Below are 16,844 nucleotides of genomic sequence, written 5' to 3' on the forward strand. Positions count from 1 at the left end.
ACATTTTATACGAATGAACCAGCAAGTTGGGGGAAAAAGAGATCTAAATAGAGAATACATGACTTTACATGATTCACAACTTACCATTCATTGTCTTGACAAATACATTCCTATTTGCAACTAATGTATTTGATGCCTGTTTGATAAGATGTTGTAATTTCACACATTGTTGAATAAAAATATCTTAAAACATGGCGCTATAGGAAGCACTTCATTTCTTTGCGCATCTCAGTTTCGCACTCAGCTGGTATCTTGTTTTATTTTTCTGGAATGCTTTTATTTTGACATAAATTTAACACGATTTCCGGTGTCGCTTAGATGACTTTCATGAGCGTCTTGACTCCAAAACTACAATTAATTCCGTCCTATTGCAAACGCTGGCATGCAGTTTTTGTAAACTGTGCTGTAGATAAAATCAGCAGGAAGTTGGCGGTACTTATAATCCAGCCCAACAGACTCCAGCCAATATTCCTTAAATTAATCCCCATGAATAAGAAATCAGTGTGTTTGGACAAAACAAAGAGGACAATTTTTGAGCCTTTATTGCCTTTAAGGAGCAGGGAGGGATATTAACCTGTATGTATGTAAGTATGATGGAATCGAGCTAAGGTCTGAAATGCTAAAGAATACGAAATGATGATGGATCAGCTCAGTACTACTTCACCTGATTCATGATGCAACTTTTCTGCAATATGGCCTTTGGCTATTAGAAGTTGTGTTCTCTTTAAAAAAAAAAGAAAAAAAAAAGAAAGCATTAGAAATCTGGTGCATGCATTTGTACCATCTCTCTGTCCATTTTGAAGCGCATATGTTCTCTGACATCTTTCCACGAGATGTGCCAGTAATTAAGTAATGAAATGTGCCAGGGATCCGCCTGTTCTTCTGTAAGTTCAGTCATTTTGACCACAGTGTGATTTCAAGAGAGCTAATAACATTGCTAAATCACAGCACTGGTGTTTGAGCACAACCTATTTTCTTATTTAATTAATAGCTGTTTTTTTCTGGGAAGTCTGGGAAAGACAGCGGCATAAACAAGAGAAAATGCATATTTTAAATCTAAATGACAAAATGTAAATCAGACATTAGCATTTCAAGCTTGCTAACAAGGCCAGACCAATGCTTAATTTGGGCAGGGCGAGAGACCAGCAATTCCCGTTCTCCTGGGGTCAGCTGTTTCATTTTTTTGTTGTTGTTGTTGATGTAATGTCTGTAAAGCAGAATAATTAAGTAAACATCTGGGTTACTGTACATCCACTTCCAACCATAAATGATCCAGCCATTGACAACACAGCACATGGTATATCACCCAAAATCTGACTCATCGAACCAGTATACAAATGTCAGAGAATGGATTGTGAAGATGTGCAAACGTCTGTAATGAGCTATATGTGAACATGATCAAGAGAAGGGGTCTATGCTCTACATATCGTGTGCACAACAGTAGTATTTGTTTACTTGCTGTGAAAGTTGTTCGGAAAATATAAAGGTCAAATGTTAGAAAAAGCATTGTCTGCATCTCTGTGGATCTCACTGGAGTGCAAATATTGTACAAGCAAAAAGTCAACAACTCATCCCGACTCAGTAACAAAGCCTTTTGCACATTTTATAGGCTAAGCGTCAAACTTTATTACTGTTTGATTGTCTGTTACATACAGTAAGTGGTCAGAGGGTCCAGACAGCATTCATTCAGATGCCGCTTGAGGGTGTCCATATCATCAAAGCTGTCATATTTACTGTATTCAGTGCATGAAATTCTTCTTCTTCTTGCATCAGGAAGATGCAATGGGAGCTTCAACAGGAAAACATAAAATGAGAAATGTCCTTGTGAAGTTCAATTTGTCTTTAAAATATAAATCTAAAACTTCTAAGACCTCCAGAGTGTGAGCCAGAGGAGCCTTTAGACCAGAATGACCCACTAAAGGTAGAAAACAAAGCTATTTGTCAGCCGCGTTTTTTTCACACCCCGTTTATTGTCGACGCCGCTTAGTTAGGACACCTGAATGTCATCCCTGTTTTAGTGATTGCCATGAAATGTTCAAAACCTGTGAAATGCAGAGCTTTGTGAGACTAGTAGAGCTAGTTGTCTTGAGGATTCAAACATAGACGCGAGCAGAAGATGTACTTGGATAAATGTCATGGAGCCATAAAAACGTTCCTGCCAGACTTCTGAAGGTGTTGATGTTGTATGTAAAAAGGCACTCAAAGCAGATCATTTTACTGTCTTTGGCAAAGCAATGACACTTCATGGTCACAGACAATTCACTGAAGCTGTTAGTTTGTCAGCTGGTCAGTCCTTTCGGTCTAGAATGAAAACTGGATGTAAAGCTGCAAAAATCACCGCCACAAAGCAAAAAATCATCCCGACCTCATCGGTGTTTTGACTTTTCCCTCAGCATTAGCCTTGAGGTGACCGCTTTCTATCTTTTTTGTGTAAAATGTGTCCAAAAAAAGTGGAAAACTGAAATATTTGTTTTTAAAACATCGCTCATGTGATGTATCTCACTGACCTCACTGACACTGGTGATATCATAGACTGTTTATAAAGCATGAATGTAGCCACGCTGCCCACATCTTGGTTTTTGAAGCCAAGTCTGAGAAACCAAAAACACTGCTTATCCAGTAGCAACTTGTCACTCACAAGTATAGCCACACCCTAAAGCATAGCACCCTTAATCATACGTTTTTACTCTAAATAGCACTATCATTTACAAAATAGACACCTTGCTGTATTAGATGGAACTTCAAACTAGCAATTGAGACAAGAAAGTCCCCAGGTAAATGTTTATGGAGGTATTAAACTAAGGGAGAAGTCGGAGAATTTGATCATAGAGGTTTGTAGAACAAAATGAGAGCGATTACTACCTGGTGGCCATTAGAAAGAATGCAGACTAAATGCACTTCACCTTTCAGACCCAGAATCTGGACCCATCTGTGGATCGTAGGTAATCGACTTAATTTGCTGATTTGAAGTATCCCTTTCTCCGCTTTTTCTTTTCTTTACAAAGTTGATTTTTGTGGTTTTACACTTAACGTCTCTAAAATTATGGAATTCAGTCTGAAGTCAGGATTGGGAAGAAAAAAAACGTAGCAAAACCCTGGCTTGTTAAAAGTCTGGCATTCAGGATTTTGCTCAAGATCACTCAACTAATCGTTTGATGGTCCAAGGATGTCAAATCACCTTGGAGTCAATAGCAGATCAAACTTTAGCTGATCTTTAGCATCCTCAAGTCCGGTCAGCCTGACATTTAGTAGATGTGAACACCTAACGGTCTTAAAATGTTTTCACAGTGACATAATGACACAGAGCATGTAATGAGCTAAAGAGCTATTTACGCATCAGGAACAAGTGGTAAAAATGCACATTAACATTTTGTAAGCCAAGCTCTACTGGCAGAGCCACGCACGAGCTTCTATCTTGACTCACTGCACAATCGGGTATTTTCAGCTCTGCTTCTCTTCCTTTTCTGAAGCGACAGAACAGGAGCCGACCACAAATGCCCTAAAATGTCTGCATGCTTTCATTATCTATTATTTTCCAGCTGTACACGTGTGCATATTTTGTGTATTCCTCAGTAGGCAAACGGGGGTATTAAGCAGAAATTTAAAAATGCAAATGCTGGCATGTTTCTGTGGGCCATCATCCTAATTCTGGCATCGTACCTCATCACTGATACTACAAAATGAAACGTGTGCATTTGGCTCAGGTGACATTATAAGCTTTCACGGGTTAAGCTCTGTTTTTGCAGATGCAGCTTAGTAAAAGTGACACCACAAGGCTGTACTCTGAAATCGCTGTCGTTCTCTCGGGTCGGCAAAACCTCACGGTGCAAAATGAAAATCTTTTCCACGTCGCTGTTTTTCGGCTAAACAAGCACGAGGTAAAATTTCTCACAAACCGCCCTTCCTCACTTTAATTGGGTGCGCATGGGTATTCAGTTTGTTTTTTTTTTTCTCTTTATTCAAGAGAAGTAAAATAACAATCCATTTCAAATCATTATCACAAAAAGAAACAAGGGGAAAAAACACATACAAATATTTTTGATGGTTGTCTTGACTGCACTGTGTGTGTGTGTGTGTATGTGTGTGTTTTTAATGAGCCCTTAAGACTCAGAGAAAAGCAAAGGAACCCATTAGACTTAGCTGCAGGAGGAGTTATTATCTTGGTCTAGGGATTTGGGATGACAGCTGTTTTCACACCGGTGTAAAGTGGCATCGTAATGGCAAAAATCCTGCACCACACCCTGCCCATCTGAGGATGAATCATCTCATCTTCATGCAGACAGTCTGATACATGGATAAAGAGCAATGAAGCATCCAAACTGACATCATCCAGATTTACTAATACGGCACGTGATAAACAATAGAGACACAAACAATTGAGCAATGAACTCAAAGTCATCCTGCACTAACAGCTAAGCTGGCACCAGGTGGGGCCTCGGGGGTGCGAGAGCATAACGAGGAGAAGAAGGGATCAGTCAAACACAGCGGGCTGGTGTGAAATATGAACGAGGAGGAATGGCTCTGCGTTTGATCCTCCACTTCAGGCTGCCGCTGTCGTGTTGTAATTAAGGTAACAAATGATACTGACAGTCGTCTGTTAGAGCCGTATGTTTGGCTGTGTGACTGAAGCATCTCGGTGAAGCAAGCCTATCGCTGACTGTTCCTGGTGAATTTTTTTTAAGACTCCTGGATGCCTGCTATATTATCATGTAGATGTAAGAGGATTAGCTTAACCAAAGAGTTACAGCTGTTCAGACGAATACAGGCATGCCTTTCTGACAGCTCGTGCAACTGTAAAAAAAAAAAAAACAAAGAAGAAGAGAAAAAGTGGGCCTGTCTACTGAAAATATCCCACTGTTTTCGTAAGGCTACCCCTGCTGAAGTTAGGATTAAAAGTAAAGGTTCCAGGAAGACCACAGGAGGGGGCCTTCAGGTCCGCTGAAGGCTTTTGGCTTTGAGTTGTGCGATAGCTTGTGTTGTACTGAAACGCTTCAACGGTTTCCCCGTACAGAAGTTCAGAGGTTTGGAGGTTGCTTTGAATACCTAGGAAAAAAAAATATTCTCAGTTGAATCTTCTTTCCAGGACTCGCACGTCAGCTGTTCTTTCATCCAAATCCAGCGATGTCACTGCAGCTCTAGACGCCAGCAACAGGTAAAGAGAGGCACTGCTCCCTCATCGGCCCATTTTGAAGCCCGCTGTGAATAATTGCCGGTGGAACGCGACAGACTTGCAACTCGTAATGACTATAGGCTCCATTGCACAGAGTTATAAGATCAAACTGTCTAACGATTAATTTCCTTCCACCAGATTTCACATTCTTCATATTTGGAGAGAAATTTGATTCTAATAACTGGCATGATTTAATTATTACATTTGGAAGCGTTCATTCCTCATTCCTCTGTCGTGGCTCTGCCAGAAATCTGGTTTGGTCCCTGTGTTTCTGTCTCTCTTGCATTCTCCCTTCTGTTTCTGTGGGTGTTTCTGTGTATCTCTGTGTGTTTGCGTTTCCCTGGCCATGGCCACTTCTTTCCCTGCCCGAGGTCCCTGCGGCTGCCACACCTGCACGTCCTCTTTCGGTCAGCTTCAGCGGCACACCAACCCCTCGGTACTCCTCCGAGGCAGATCGCACGGTCACCTCCGCTGAGCCTCCTGTGTGTGCCAAATCGCCTGTCTGCTCACTGTCATCTGCTTGTCTGCAGACAGATGACCACCAAACCATTCTCTTCGCCCACCTCCCGGCTCAATCACTCCCTCGCTGCTCAATGCATTACTCTCCAGCTCGCCATTTAAAGACTACTCACTCCTCAGCCTCTACTCAGTCCACCATCTCTCAGTCAATAAATCTTTTAGACGTTTTCCCTTTGACTTTGTGCTGCTTTGGGGTCCGAGTGATTGGTAAATCATAGCACCCTTTTTTGTTTAAAACGACCCCCACCCTTCCCATCCTGGCAGTAAGACGGGATACATGCACTGGAGTGTTTGTACATCTGCGAATCAGGGTTGCAAACCATGAATCACTTTAATGATTAAAGAGAGAGTTTATTCACAGAGTCGGTTTCTTAATTAGGAGGAAATTTCAAATTCTAACTTTGAAGTAAGCAACTTAATTTTGTTGTTTTTTTTCCCCCCTCTTCTCTCTCCCCGCATCTATCCATCTGTCAGGCATCTGGCTTCTTCGAGAGTCCAACTGTGCATTCTTACACCAGCTTGTGGGTATATGGATTGCGTGCCTTGGTACATGAAGTAGACATGATGACTGATAGGAGGATAACAGAATCATGTGGATGTTAGTAACCTGATGGCTGTAAGACTTCACCGTTTTGTCAGCTCGAATCCTGTTTATGGTCTTTGATGGATGTTCTCTCATCCTTCTGCCTGATTCTGTTTGTCACTTGTAGTTATAATACATCAGGCACTGGGCTCGGGTCAGATAGAATAACAATGTTCTGTATTTCAGGAACCGAATACGTGGTTTAAGATAAAATGTAATTTAAACCACTTAACTTTTTTCAGTAACTCTTATTAAACTCTACAAAGGTGATATGTTTGGATTCTGCTCAAAGCTGGGATATCTTAGGGAAAATGGGATTTACACAAGCACAACAACAGTTCAGTGGGTTGCTTGGCTGCACAGCAGGAGTTTGTAATGACCTGCCCATTGGCAAGACAGTAAACTTAAAAGCTTTCTGGATTTTTATTTTATTTTTGCCAAAGGCCTGTTTTTTCAAGCGGCGATAGTTAATTTGTGGCTGCATAATAAGAAATAAATTCAGAGTTCATGAAGAGAACGAGCTCGGGTAATAAATAAATGTGGCATTTGCGAGTTTCTAATCCAAAGAGGTTAAGCAATCACAGGGATATAGCATCACAGCGGCCTTACACACAATCTGAATGTCTACCTACACACATGCAGGCACTGCAGCATATCATGCGATCAAAAGAAGGGATCCTCGTGATTGTGTGCTTTTCTAAAGAGAAAATGGTTCCCCCGATGAGTGAAGGCAGGGTGGGGAAGCAACCAGCAAATAAGAGCCAGAGCAAGTCTGTGCAAATACATCTGAGAGGAGCTTGTGTAAGCAGCTGTAAATGGAGAATGAGTGCCCTCCCCTGGCCGGACTTATTTTCTTCACCTGTGGAACTGGGGTGGGTGTGGGAATCCAACTATTAACAGGAACAAGCAAACAAAGGAAAAAAAGAAGGCTGCTGAGTCCATTTTCAGAAAGCATTTTTTAAATTAATTTTTATTATTTTATAGCTAATTTACAACAAGCGCTTCACTGAACTGGAACATTTTATTTTGCTTGATACTGTCATTGTTAAATATATTTTTCTGCATCAGCTGACTCTGTTGTAACTTTGTAATCAGTCTTTTCTGTAAAAATTCATATACTTTATAAGGAATATCACACTATGATAAGGATGGCTGAGAGAGATATTAAGAAATACACTGAACCCTCAAATAAAGAAACCCAAAACATATTGTTCAATTCATGGATGTGTCGCGGTGTGTCGCAGTTTCCGTGAGTTCTCTCTATGTGTAAATGTTAAATGCATGTGTGTGGACGTGCTGATATCTCCTTGCGTGTGTCGTTTCTGTGTCTGAGCAGTTAGAAACTGGGCTGTGGCTCTGATGGATGCTGCACTTGCACCAATTCAGCAGTGTGAACGGCTAAAACCTAAACCCACACGGCACTCCAACAACATATTTACAGCATTCCTGGCCAAGACCCGAGAGTTCTCTCAATGTGAAAAAATACAAAAATATACAGACAGGTGATGCAACTAGTGACAGTTCTGAATAAATCATATATATATATATATATATATATATATATATATATATATATTTCAAACAGAAATTGATAGTCCTCATTCACAAGCTTCAGTTATTCCAAACTGAGCCAACAGAAGCATGTGAGCATAAAGTAAACAAATATAAATATGAATGGTCACTTCCATCGATACTTCCACCTTTACTCTTTTAATTCAGAACAAATCATAAGTAAATACAAAACACATGCTCTTAAAATCTTGACATGGGGTCCTCCTGCTTTCGCTCGCCATCTTTATCCCGCCGATACCTGTAGCATATAATGCCGTCAGTGCAAACTTTATACAGTTTAAATCTTAGACCCATAAAACCATCTTCATTGCATAACATCATAGCAGTATTGCACTACATCTTCGTGTGCGTGTCTCGCTCTCTCACTCACACACACACACACATTACAACCATAAGGTTGGATGTTCTCATATAGCGTCGCTTCTATTTTATACACGACACGCGCTTTCTTGCCACTCTCGCACACAAGCGGCAAACACATACCCACACAGTCACACAGACGCACGCAGCTGCATTGCACACGTGTTTCAGTTTGTCTTCAGCGCGTACGAGAACACGTCACGTGTTCTCGGTTCTAGTGTGAGGTCTGCTTTACGTTGACTTCAATGGTTCAGTTAGTTGTGTGTAGCTTTCTGCTGCGCTTTGCAACACGAAAAATGGGATTGTGTGTAAATCCAAAAACCAAACTGCAATATTACCCCCCCCCCAAAAAAAAAAAAAAAATCAATGGAATATCATTTGGAAATGTTAATTTTTTTTACAGACTTAATCCCGTTAGAAATTGTCATAAAAAAGATATATATGCATATATATATATTTATATATATAGGCTATTTATTTGTTAAACATGACTTAGCTTTAATTTGTGTGGACACGAGAAGGAGAAAGAAGCAGGGAAAACTGGAAGAGAGAGAAAGGATAAAAGGACATATTCCTCCCACACAGAGGAGTCCCCGCACGTGAACGAGCACCACCGTGCACACGCAGACACACACACTTACACACACACATACGCCATGGCTTTTAACTGCGACCACTGGAGACGGTGTGTACGTCTGCGGCAGGGGAAGGGGGGTATCTTTTGGAAGAATGACCGATGAGTTTGCTGTGGTGCGATGAAGCTAAGGGCTCTGCTGTTTGTGCCTAGAGAGATAACATTCATCCTGGATGCTGACTAGCAGGTCAGAACAGCCAATCCGCCTGTAGAGGTGTGCTAGGTTACAGCTGAGTTTACGACCCTACGATTGTGTGTCTGTGTGTGTGTGTGTGTGTGTGTGTGCGGTTGTGTGTGTGTGTGCCAATGTAAGGGAGTGAGGGTGTGTGTGTGTGGGTGCATGAGTGTGTTTGTGTGCATAAGAGAGTTGAGGCTAAACTACACGCCAGAGCATCTAGTATGCTCAGCACTGGCCTCTCATGACCATAATCACATGATCATGTCTCTCTTCTCTTCTTGAGACATGCTAAAAAAAACAAACTCCTTCACTTTTTTCTCCTTCCTTTAGATTATTATCACGATTTTCTTCCTTTGTTTTTCTCTTCTCTCTCCGTTGTCTTTGAGGATGCATGCAGAAATTCAGCGTATGAGGTTTTTAGCAATATAATTATTTGAACTGCCTTTAAATAATGCCTTGCAATTTTCAACATGGGGTGACCCGAACAAACGTCAGTCTTGGCCACTGAGGTGTTATTCTGAGTTCACACCCAGAACCAAGATGAGAATCACAAAAAGAAAAAAAATAAAGAAAAAGAAAAAAAAAAAGCGGGTCTTTGCTGAGAAAGGACTCCTGGTCACGTGGGACTCAGCTGGATCTGGGCCCCTGTTCTCGGTCTTCCCCGTTCCTGTCCTGAAACAAGGCAGAGGTGGCAGGACGAGGAGGACAGAAAGCCAGGAGGTGATATAAAAAGAGTGGCCACTGTCTTTTGTTGTTTGTTTTTAAAGTGAGGGGGGACCTCCATCTGAGACATCGGTGCACTGAGGTGTTCAATGTCGGCATGAGACTCGAGATGGCTCTGTAGGTGAGGCGATAGCACCTCAGGGTCCATCTCTGCAAGGTCATCCTTTATTTTCTTTCGAGCCCTGCTCAGAATTAATGTCTCATGTCCACATACATCTAGACTGCTGTGTTGAGCTCCAGGTGACGTGGGCTGCAGTTCACACCTGGCATCAAAATGCAACTGAAATCCGCCTGAAATAGTCACTTCATTTGCTCCCTATCTGGTGGGAAAGTGCACCTGTATCCAAACACAGGTTAAACACATTACATATACACAAGTTATTAACTGTGATTTGGATATTTGCATCCCCCCCACCCCCACCAGCACCTAGTTTAGGGTGCAGTCACAGCTGCATCTAGAGCTGTCCACTCGTGTATCCGAGATGCATTTTAATGCAAAGTGTGAACTGGGTCGGCTTCGTTATAGTGGGATACTGGTTTAGTCTTTTCTCTCAGTCTCTTTATACATCGCTGCATTTACATCTGTGTCAGAGTCTCTTTCCTTTTTATTTTTAATTTTTTGGTATCGTTCTTTGCCTCGCGGTGTCGCTGTGTTTTGTCTTAGTATGCGTTTATCTCTCTGTGTCATTCTCAGTGATTGCCTAAGCACTGACTTTGCTGGAGGACAGACAGGCAGGCAGGCGAGGCTGGCTTGGCTGTGAGGGTGAAGGGTGGCGGTCGATCGGTGGCTGTGAGGGAGGGGTGGTCGAGCGGGTGCAGCATCACAGCCTCTCCCGAGTGGGGATCCAGATGTAAGGCCCTGATTGCTCCTCAATCACTGTCTTTACTTTGTGATAGACCTCTTCAAAGCTGTCCCCTTCCACGACAGCTGCAGCAGGACACAGCATGCGCGACAGAAGCAGAGAAAAGAAAAGAACAAATAGAACAAGGTATGGGTTAAAGAAAAAAATGACACAGGCAGCAGGAAATTAAGAGGAAAGAGCAAAGACAGGAGATGAAATTGAAACATTGGTTGGGTGGTGGCGTGGGGATAAAGAGAAACTGGGGAAATGACAATTTAAGATATAATCAATTATGGATATAGTTTTACAATCTGTGTACGACATCAAAGAAGAGGCACATTTACATCAGCTAAGTAGTTCTACACAGTTTCCCACGTGCTTTGAGTGGTTGATGAAATGTCACACCCCCCCACTGTTCATGATTTGTTAGAAATTGTAGACAGCGTTGAATTTGCTGTGAAACCTCGCATTCATATTCTGCCAACTGCTGAGATTTGCCCTAAATGCATCGCTTAAATGTTAAAATGCCCCGAGTCCTCCCAAAAGGCATTCCTTTTCTTATTCAGATTGTTCAGTCGTGCCAGTACAAACGGGAGCGCGGAGCCCGGTCGCTGGCATTTGTTGGCATTAAACAAAAAAAAATCAGAGGAAGGTTGATCACCTTCTAAAGTGTGCGTACGAGCGCCAGCAAAACACGGTCAGCCTGTTGTTTCTAGAATCTTGTAATCATAAAAGAGATGATTTTTTTTCCATATCAAATAGATTATGAGTAATCCTACATTTGAGTGCAAACACAGACGCATAAAATCCTGTTTTTCCATCTGGTTCTGCCAAAACCTAAATGTGAATCCCTCTGCTAAGAATACAGTGGATAGACAGTGCATTGAAAAAAGCTTACTTTTTTGTTGACTTTACATTTAAAATTTTTTGTAATTAAGTGCAACCGAAAACCAAACCTCGTGCACATGTGATTGCTGCATGCTCTTACCGGTAAAACACTCTAGGAAGTCTTGTTCTAGTTTGAGGGCTCGGTCCATTCCTTTCCTGGCCTGCTCCTCTGTCAGGCGAGTGTTGATTTCTCTGTTAATCAGATCAAACAAATAAAAAATCACGCCTGCTTTCAAGCTGTAAAGAATAATCATAGTCAGAAATTTTTTTCCAAATGCATATAGAAGATTTGAGCTCATACAGGACATTCTCCAGTGACTTGGGCCGCACAAAGATGGCAATTGGGTGAAGCTGAGCTGCTTGTAGTCTGCGCACAGCATTGGCTGAGACATCCAGGATGCAGTGTTTCCCCTGCTGCTCATGCATGCAAGCAAGAACAGAAATGATAAGTAAATACAAAAATAGAATGTTATTTTACTAATGAATATTGTAGGTTAATTGAGCCACAAGAGATTGCAGCTTATTACTTAAACGGAGCATTGCTTTTATAAAACACAAAGTGGTTTTAGTGCAAACGGATTCATCATACTTAAAGGGGTAAGGGTTTTCTTCCCCATGTCTTTTAGTATTATTTATCTACAGTGTTTTGCGTCAGTTGACCAGTTTTGAAGAGATATCTGCCATCACCTGAATACTATGGACTTAAATATTTGCCTTGTGGTCCTTCAAGCTCCTAAAAACTGTGGTTTTGTGGTTTCTGAAAGAAGCGTTACTTCTGATGTTTCACCACACAGCCCAAGTGCTATTTAGTATATTATACATGATAGAAGGTCGAGTCTGCACATATCTACTCAAACCCAAACCCATTTAGATGAATAAAAAGCAGGTATAGAGGTAAAATATGTAAATATATTTGGGGGTAAACTGTTCCTTTAAGTAATGTCCTTGTGCCTGACTTCATACTCTGAGTACTAAAAGGTTTTTATGGCATTATTTTTCAATATCTCAATGAATCTGGAGGTAATGATCCCATTTTATAAAACCCATTATCCAACACGCTGCTGCACACCTGCTCAGCCACCTCACGGACACTCTGGACACTCGTGCCGTACAGGTGACTGTTGTACTGTCCAGCCTCAATGAACCGATGGCTCTGGATGTCCTTCTCCATCTGTTCCCTGGAGGACACAAAGTGATAGTCTCGCCCGTCCACCTCATACTCCCTCTTGGGCCGCGTGGTGTCTGTCAAACGAAGAACAGAAAGCGCACCTCATTTTGAATCTCAGCATTACCTCTGTCTGATGCACTGCGCACACATCGCTTTAATATTGTCGCATTGTGCAGCGGTGGCAGCAAGTGAAAACTGGCGAACACATCTGTCTCTGAGACTGACAGCGTAATTACTTACGTGGGACACAAGATCCAAACTTATCGGGGAACTCAGACAACAGGTCATCATTTATCCTGTCCTTCACAGGACCCAGAATGATGATGGGCCTTGCATAATGTACTTATCATAAAGAGAATGAAAGGATAAAGAGAGAGCGGAATCATTCACAAAAGAGAAAATCAAAACAATGAACATTCATATAAAAGCCTGAAAGAGCAGACTTCACCTTACCTTCCACTTGGGTAACTGTCTCATAACTGTGTGAGGCTTTATCTCTCCCTGGTGAGAGAACACAGAAGCGTTCAGTTTCTTTTTGCCTTCTTACAAATGACACGTTTGCATCGGCATGCGCGTGTTCGTACTTATATGCAGGGCAGATGATGTATCTTCAAAGGTGGCAGCAAATGTATGAGATATCATTATTGGCAAGGTGTTAAAGGCGTGAGTGTTTGACGTAATGTGTGCTTTGGATTATAGCCTTCTGGGAAATACTGAAGGAGAAGTCTTAGATTCATATCTGGCAGTCAATAATCTGCTCAAATAATAGTGGCATTTAGAGATATCAGCAATGCCAAGAGTAGAGCAAAGGTGATGATAACACTGCTTTGTTCACACATTTGTTTTAGTTCCAGCTACTTGCACCTTTAATGCATATTACTAATCTCTTAATGGATGCAAAAGAGCATCCACCGAATTACCTTGTGTGCTCAAGCTGTCCCGACCGAGGTCCTGTAACAGAGACAAGAGCAGATATTTACCGATCAGGACACATTTTGAATGAACTCCCCTCCTTCAGAAAGCTATAATGAACAAACGTACCCTCTCTTTGGTGTTAACACGAGACCACTCTTTTCTTTCCACCCTGTAAGGAAGAAAAATGTGTGACAAAGGTGAGACAACCTGTCATTAGCACCGAGCTGCAGCGCTTTACTCTACATTTCAGTAAGTTTGGTACATATAAAGTGTCTGACCTGTGCTTGCTGGGGATGAAGCCAACCTCTTCAGCCTCATTCTGCGGGCTGACCTTACGGGCCTGCCACCACTCTTCATCTCCGCAGTCCAACACGTGCAGCACGTCTCCAAACTTGAACCCAAGTGCTTGACTGAGAAAGCCACAGTCGGCAGTTTTATCATAGTCAAAAAGAGCCCTGGAAGGAAAAAGAGGATTTCAATGAGGCATTTCATAAAAAGGCTTTAAATATCTTTTTTTTTTTTTTTAAAAAAGCCACTGATATTCCAAAAACTGCGCTTTTAGTATATTTTAATTTGCATCGTGATAACAGAAACATCCGTACAGTTGGAAACGTTACATTGTAAGCGATGTGTGCTAAAAAAAGAATTTTTGAATTTTAACAAGTGTGCTGACTAAATGGAGAGAGAGGACCAGAAACATGCTTGACATTTTCATAAAGACAAAGCGGATAGGAATAAAACATTGGGGGCACGCTGCTATACTGGCATTTTTAAAAACAATTGTTTTTAGCCACCTGTGGCTAGCACTGAGTGCCCCGCACGACTTCCGTTATTCAGAAAAGAAGAATTTGTACGAAATATTGGATTTAGCCTAATTATGAGCTTTAAAAGCATGACTGACAGCGTCTGCTTTCCATGTGCCAGTGGACGTATAACACACTGTGTGAATTGTAACCTTGAACTGCTTCTCTTTCCAGGATTTTTTTTTCTGTCGAGCAAAGCATACCTTGAATACCAGCGACTTGTCCTCTCACCCACACTTCTTATAAAGACCAGTGTGTATTCTGTGCAGTGTGATGTGATGTGGTGTTTGGATGTTTGCTTGTTGGTTTTTGGCTTAAAATATTTCTGCAACCTGCAGTGATTTTGAAGATAATTTGCACTACAAGTACTCTTTAGTTTGTCTTAAATAAACATAGTTAATAAGTTGGTTGGTGTAAATATTTAAATGGAACATTTCAGAGTAAATTCAATGTGGGTTGGTTGCTGTGTGGCTGTAGAGCTTAGTTTCCATGGATTAATCGTGACATTTCTATTTAACTGCGCAGAAAATAAAGAGCGTTTCAGTAACGTTGTGTTGACTGCTCTAAATGATTACCTTCAGTAAACACGTGAGTCTGTTGTATACACAGTAAACACAGTAATGCAATGGTGTCCTGCTGGTACTCCCTATAAATCTAATATTGGCGGTGAATACATCAAATGGTAGCTAAATGCATATAAAGGCCCAGGAAACAATAATAAACACTCTAATGCTGTTGACTGAGACATATTTGCAGACAGATACTTTACATTTTTCCTCTTCTTTCCTTCTTCCTCTTAAGGCTTGTAGTTTTTGTGATTTTTGTATGTCGCCTTGTCATTTTATTTCTCTATTCTTACTTCATATTGTGTGCCTTTGAAGCCAGACTATACATTGCCTTTGATAACGCTTCTACTTCTACTCCTGCGGCTATAGATCCTATTCTGACTTTCAAAACTCAACACTTCAACTGAACGAGGCTTTGCAAATGTTTCTTTGTAGCAGACACAGTTGGCAGCATAATGGCGTTCAAGTGGAAGGACGGCTGAGTTCAAGTAATGACATTTTCTTTAGTTAAATATGCTTGACATATTTTTGGTTTTGTGCAGGTAGATTTTTAGCTCTCTGACTCAAAATACTTTAAACAACATTCAATTGAACTAAATCTGCATTATTTGAAGTATTTGAAACATCCATACGATATATGCTGCAATATAACCTCTCTTATTATTGATAAAAAGCTGTGGATTTCTGCTATGCTGCAGTCAAACGATGCATTAACCCAAAAACCGTATCCTCGAGCCACTTTGATCTCATCCTATAAGGCTAATATCAAAGGTAGTTTTTCTGCTTTTAGTGTGAGACCTGATGTAGAAGCCTCTCTTTGGATTACTCCTTAGGGTTGTCGTCCCAGAGCCCATGCTGCTGTTCATCAGCTGTTCCCTCAAGTCATGGATCTTAGCCTCAAAACGACTGTACTCTGCAACAGAGAAACACAAACATATAAAATTCCATATTTTACTCTCAGACACCTAAAATGTTTGCTTCAATAATGATAAAGATCTTTCTCTTTTCCATGTCTAGTCCTTCAGTGGCTGAAGTGTGGATAAATGGATTTAGCTGCAGATGTTTGATCTCTTTGTTTCAAAAAGAATCTAAATGAGAAATTACTAAGTCATTGTTTTGTTCTTTGCCCATCGTCTACATTTCCACCTTATTTAAAAAACTAGTCCTACCATTGCATTTAGTCATTTTCTTCAAAAAGAGATTTTGAAGCTTATTTTAAAGGCCAATTTTTAGACTCATTGCTCAAACAAGTTTTGCAACATATAAAGTTCTTTGTGAGAAGGTCTCTCAGTGGTTTTACCATCGGGTCGGTACTGCGCGATGATGGTAACTGTCTGGCCAGCGTTCTTCAGTGCTGCAGCTGCCTGTTCGTGTGTGGCCATACGCAGGTCCACGCCGTTTACCTGTCACACACACACCATGACTGTTAACACCTGACGACCCAGTGCTGCTAAGGATTACATGACTACATGATTACATGAAGAAAACTGTCATTACACTGAGGATCTGATCCCCTTTGTGCAGCTCTCCGCTGAGATCAGCTGGACCGCCTGCCAGGATGAAGGAGATAAAGATCCCCTCGCCATCCTCTCCTCCGACAATGTTAAATCCCAAACCTGTGGAGCCTCGGTGGATCAAAACTCGACGAGGCTCTCTGAAAAAGCGATGAAGGAGACAAAATAAGTTTTATAGGGCTAAAATGCCCCCATAATAATAATAAATAAACAAGATAAAACTGCAGTTCAAGGATCATTGCTCACCTGGGAATATCATCATCTCCCATCATGCCGTGTAGAACAGGAGAAAACCGACTCGGTGAGGTGGGAGTGAGGGCTTGCGGGTAATCAGATCCGAGATAGTTTGGGTGGCTAAGTTCAGTATCCATATGGGAATATGCTGGAAAAATAAGCACAAAACCAAATG

The 16,844-nt window shown here is 41.3% G+C and overlaps 1 protein-coding gene and 1 long non-coding RNA gene across 7 annotated transcripts in view; one reads left to right on the forward strand and one right to left on the reverse strand.

Annotated features, from left to right (window-relative positions):
* The first annotated feature begins 172 nt into the window (after positions 1-172).
* LOC146509771 (uncharacterized) lies at positions 173-7,849 on the forward strand. 2 transcript variants are annotated; one of them, XR_014876609.1, is made up of 3 exons: positions 173-4,570; positions 5,084-5,152; positions 6,164-7,849. It is a non-coding gene; the product is annotated as an uncharacterized LOC146509771 (long non-coding RNA). The 2 variants fall into 2 exon arrangements; XR_014876608.1 differs by having other exon boundaries at positions 5,084-7,849.
* Positions 7,850-9,282: 1,433 nt separating this feature from the next.
* Positions 9,283-16,844, reverse strand: part of dlg4a (discs, large homolog 4a (Drosophila)) — a 61,448-nt gene continuing 53,886 nt past the window's right edge. For all 5 annotated transcript variants that reach the window (XM_085175875.1, XM_085175874.1, XM_085175873.1 and 2 more), the window contains 13 exons: positions 16,682-16,817; positions 16,419-16,575; positions 16,222-16,324; positions 15,720-15,834; positions 13,831-14,007; positions 13,679-13,721; positions 13,558-13,588; positions 13,091-13,138; positions 12,878-12,979; positions 12,539-12,711; positions 11,771-11,883; positions 11,570-11,661; positions 9,283-10,667 (listed from right to left, as the gene is read on the reverse strand). In XM_085175875.1, the coding sequence (XP_085032001.1) occupies positions 10,561-10,667; positions 11,570-11,661; positions 11,771-11,883; positions 12,539-12,711; positions 12,878-12,979; positions 13,091-13,138; positions 13,558-13,588; positions 13,679-13,721; positions 13,831-14,007; positions 15,720-15,834; positions 16,222-16,324; positions 16,419-16,575; positions 16,682-16,817 (1,397 nt within the window). In that variant the 3' untranslated portion in view covers positions 9,283-10,560. The remainder of the gene's footprint in view (positions 10,668-11,569; positions 11,662-11,770; positions 11,884-12,538; positions 12,712-12,877; positions 12,980-13,090; positions 13,139-13,557; positions 13,589-13,678; positions 13,722-13,830; positions 14,008-15,719; positions 15,835-16,221; positions 16,325-16,418; positions 16,576-16,681; positions 16,818-16,844) is intronic.

This window comes from Neolamprologus multifasciatus, chromosome 10, assembly GCF_963576455.1.
Source record: "Neolamprologus multifasciatus chromosome 10, fNeoMul1.2, whole genome shotgun sequence".
Taxonomy (NCBI): Eukaryota; Metazoa; Chordata; class Actinopteri; order Cichliformes; family Cichlidae; genus Neolamprologus; species Neolamprologus multifasciatus.